The sequence below is a fragment of the Apaloderma vittatum genome, unplaced genomic scaffold, assembly GCF_000703405.1.
Source record: "Apaloderma vittatum isolate BGI_N311 unplaced genomic scaffold, ASM70340v1 scaffold18645, whole genome shotgun sequence".
NCBI lineage: Eukaryota > Metazoa > Chordata > Aves > Trogoniformes > Trogonidae > Apaloderma > Apaloderma vittatum.
Genome location: NW_009717829.1, coordinates 1 through 3,963, shown reverse-complemented (window position 1 = coordinate 3,963; position 3,963 = coordinate 1). Strand labels below are relative to the sequence as shown.

Genomic DNA, 3,963 nt, shown 5'->3' with positions numbered 1-3,963 from the left:
CGTTGGATGGTGGAGGCAGCCTCTGTGCCAGCTCTAAGCCTACTGGTTTCTGCAATTTGACCTGGGAGCCTAAGTGCTTCCTCCTCCTTTCAGATTATTTGCGAAGATTTCCCCGCTGAGATAGTCAAATGACGTTGTCTGTGGCGCTTATTATAGCTTCTTCAGTGGACAGCCAGACCCAGGTCACTAAATCGAGGGATACATTATGAAAAGACTTAGAAAATACTTTCCTCTCACTTCTTTGGCTTAGAATAGCTCTACAAGTTGCTTGTAAATAAAACAGTTGACTCTCAGAAGAGGCAAGGATGGTTGAACTATGTGCCTCTTGGCTCAGCCTCTGAAGCAAGCATATGGCTGTTCGTGATCATTTGGGTCCTATATCTTACTTAAAATGCTGCTCCTCTCAGCAGTGATTCATTAAAATAGGCCCTTTTTTCCTCAGCAAGCATGAGCTCCCACACTGCCTGGCATGAGGATCCCACTACCCCTGCTCACTACACCTGTGCTGTTTGCTTCTCAGGAGGGAGCAGAATTTGAAGTTTTGCAGAGCAGACAAGGAAATTAGGCTTCCTCCTTTCTTCTGTCAGCTCTTCCAGTCATTTGCCGCATACCATCAGGTCAGTTTGCCGCTATTCCCAACACTATGCTGATACTTGATCTCACTCACAAATTATTAGCAGAGCATGCAGAGGTTCTTGCCTAGTGCAGAGGAGAAGAGGCACAAACACAGCACCCTTTTCCCCAATCCTTTCCTAACAACCGCCTATAAGCAGCTTCCAAGCTCTCGGCTCTCGTGGGTCTCCAGCTCCAGACCGATCAGGGTGCACACACAGCAATAACAAAGAGCATTAAGAAGGGAAGATTACCTCAGAGAGTCCTGCCTCTAGCCAACTGGGCATCCGAAGAATGGGGGATCTCATCAGGAAGGGACTGAGGCTGGGGGAAACAGGGAGCAGCTCTGACTCCTGCAGGTGTTCTCCGAAAATCTGATCAAAGATACGACTCGGTGCCAACCAAGATAACAGGGGTCTGCGGATCAGGGGGTTATGAATGGTGATATCCATTGGAGTGCGCTGGAGGAGCCTGGCAAACAACTGTGCTGCACTGCTGTGCCAGGAGCGCGGGACAGATTTATACCCATGCAGCTGGCCTGGCCTTCCCCCCTACCCCCCCCGCCGAGGCCTCTTGAACAGTGGTGTCAGGGATTTTATTGTCCCACTCCTGGGCTGGTCCCTTCAGCAGTGCCCAGTAGCTGTCTGGGGGATTTGAACACACTGCTGAGGAGGAGGGGGAAGGGGAGAAGAAGAAAAGGAGCCTAATGGTGCAGCAAGAAGCCAAACTGCCCAGCCGCCTGCCCTGCTCCCCACGTGCTGTTTATCCGTAGAGTCCCAGGCAGGCTTGGCGGATGTTCCCAGCTGCTTTGAATGCCAGCAGGATCAATGCAGCTCCTATTTTGGCTCACAGCTCCTATTTTGGCTCACAAGGGGCCGTTGTATGCACTGCCAGCACTGACACTTCAGCTCCCCACAACGCCCATCAGCCTAGGAAGGTCTCTGCCTCTCCTTAAGGCTAAGGAAGCCACAGGCCTGCATGAATCAAAGGGAAGGAAAGATCCCAGGAGGTCTTTGCTCAGATACCCCTGGTAGCATGGCTCTCTGCAGCCCAGTAAGCCCTGCTGCCTTCATGTACATCCATTGGCACGTGTGTGCGAATGAAGGATGGCTTTCTCCACAGTGCTTCAGCTGCACACCTCTCATTTTTTTCCCACTACAGAAGCCACTTTGCTGGAGAAAGCAGAATAGCCCGACACTCTGTGACCTCAGAGTACTCCAGGGGGCTGTGAGCAGAGGTAAACCAGGCATGCCAATAGCCTCCATGGTGCTGCACTGACATGCCTTCTCAGGGATGCAAGCTACCTCTGTCTGCCTGTGTCCCTGCAGTAAGCTAATTTCCTATAATTATTCTCCTAATAATCCTTATTTCACACATTTATTTTAGCTCCTGCCTCGTCTGTGAACCTAAATCATGGGAATGGTGTCAGCGACTTCACATGACTTTGCACAACCTGATCAATCACCAGCCAGCATTAGCTACTGTGCCGTCTCCATGGGGTACTTCAGGGCCAGCAGGACCAGCGTCAGGGACTTCTTGAACATACTTCCAAGGAGCTTTCTTGCTGGCCCTTGGTTTTGGGAGCCTCCCAGGCAGAAGAGCCTGAGGTCTGTCCTGCCTTCTCCTATTTCATCCTCCCTCAGCTCATCTCCGTGCGTTCCTGCCATACTTGGCTGTCCATTTGCCTCCTGCACCCACTGCTCAAGGAGGGGATCTCAGACCCTGCGAGGAGGCGCAGGATTTTCCCAAGACATCCCTCACTGCAGGCAGTGCCTGCACTCCCTGCTGGAATGCAGTGAGAAGCTTCCCTCGTCACCCTGGCGAGGCATCCTGGGGCCTGTGCGTGTGGCTATTTTGGTCCATCTTTTTAACACACACTCCTCCCTGTGGAATTCGTCCAATTAAAACCTTGCAGTCTGCAGCCTTCACTCTCAGAGGCAGTGGGTGCTTGGAAGGTCCCTTTCTCAGACACACCATGGCTGCACGGACTGTCCCCCACGCCTACCCCATGAGTTCCGAGTACGAGTTTGCCAACCCTAGCAAGATCTATGACCAGAACTTTGGAGAAGGTAAGAAGGAGATGGGATTCTCTCAGCACCTTTCTCTCCTCTGGGGTAGGAGGGCTGGTGGAGTCCCCCTGGGGAGACTGAGCTCAAGAGCAGGCTAGGGAAGCTTGAGCCAAGGAATTCTAAGCGTAAGAATTTATACCTGATCAGGGAGAATATCTAAGGAATAGCAGGGTCTCTCTCATCAGGTCTATTTCCTCCATCCATGCCTACTGCTGTCTCTCCTGCCCCTGCCTTGTACCCCCAGTGGTCTGGCATTCATGCATATTCTGTGCAAACATGGAGCATTGCTCTGGGCGGGGGGAGTTTTTGCAGCCGGGGGCTGTGGAGAAAAGCTGAGCTGTGGTGTTCAGCACAAAGCCGGGCAGTGCCTGGTGGAGGGGAAGGAATGTGGGCAGCAGCAGAACCATTCAGTACCAGCACAACAGCGTGAAAAGGCAAAAAGCTCCAAGGAAAGCCCTCTGGACAATGGCACACAAAAGGCCTTTAGTTCTTCAGGGCAGTTTCTTCACCATCAGCATTTTCCATGCCCATTTCTGGCTGTGGACATTGCACTGCAGAGTGCCCAGTGCACCTACCACTCTCTCCCTGTCCACCCAGCAGGCATGCAAAACTTGAGTGCCAACCCTTGGCTTGCTGGCAGCTGCTGGCTGCGTAGTGGGAAGCAGTGGCTGGCAGGCATCTGGCTCTTCATGTGTTTTAGAGACACAAAGGTAGGGGCTGCAAGAGACTCCGTCCATATCGTGCTGATATGGTGACAAACCCAAGGTGTTTCTCCTGTCACCCTCCCCTGTCTGCCACCAACCATCCTTCTCCAACTCCTTCCCCTGGAAAGCCCACACTCCTCACTAAGTCTCATTTTCAGGTGTGTCCCCATGTGAGATTTTAGCCCCTGCCCTGTACCATGGCTACTACATCAGGCCTCGGATCAATAAGCAGCTGGACCGAGGCACTTCTGAGATCAGCCTCAATGAGCACAAATTCCAGGTGTTCCTGGATGTCTGTCACTTCCTGCCGGATGAGCTCACTGTCCGCACCATAGACAACCTGCTGGAGGTGATGGGGCAGCACCCGCAGAAGGCTGACCGCCATGGCTTCATCTCCCGAGAGTTCACCAGGACCTACATCCTCCCTCTGGATGTCGACCCCTTGCTGGTGAGAGCCACGTTGTCCCATGATGGCATCTTAAGCATTATGGCTCCCCGAACAGGGAAGGAGGTGAAGGCCAAAGTCAACGAGGTGAAGATAACCCAGCAGGATCAGCCAGTGGGGAAAGATAAACAGT

General features: G+C 52.7%; 2 protein-coding genes across 2 annotated transcripts in view; one reads left to right on the top strand and one right to left on the bottom strand.

The window, feature by feature from the left end:
* The window catches only part of CRYAB (crystallin, alpha B), a 3,625-nt gene extending 2,337 nt beyond the window's left edge, over positions 1-1,288 (bottom strand). The window contains exon 1 of the mRNA XM_009870055.1: positions 867-1,288. Coding sequence (XP_009868357.1) covers positions 867-1,064 — 198 coding nt within the window. The 5' untranslated portion in view covers positions 1,065-1,288. The remainder of the gene's footprint in view (positions 1-866) is intronic.
* A 1,259-nt stretch (positions 1,289-2,547) lies between these two features.
* Positions 2,548-3,956, top strand: HSPB2 (heat shock 27kDa protein 2; the record flags this gene model as incomplete). The annotated part of the gene is made up of 2 exons (XM_009870054.1): positions 2,548-2,681; positions 3,544-3,956. Coding segments are annotated over exons 1-2 (507 nt in total), but the record flags the coding sequence as incomplete, so codon positions are not given.
* Positions 3,957-3,963: the final 7 nt, after the last annotated feature.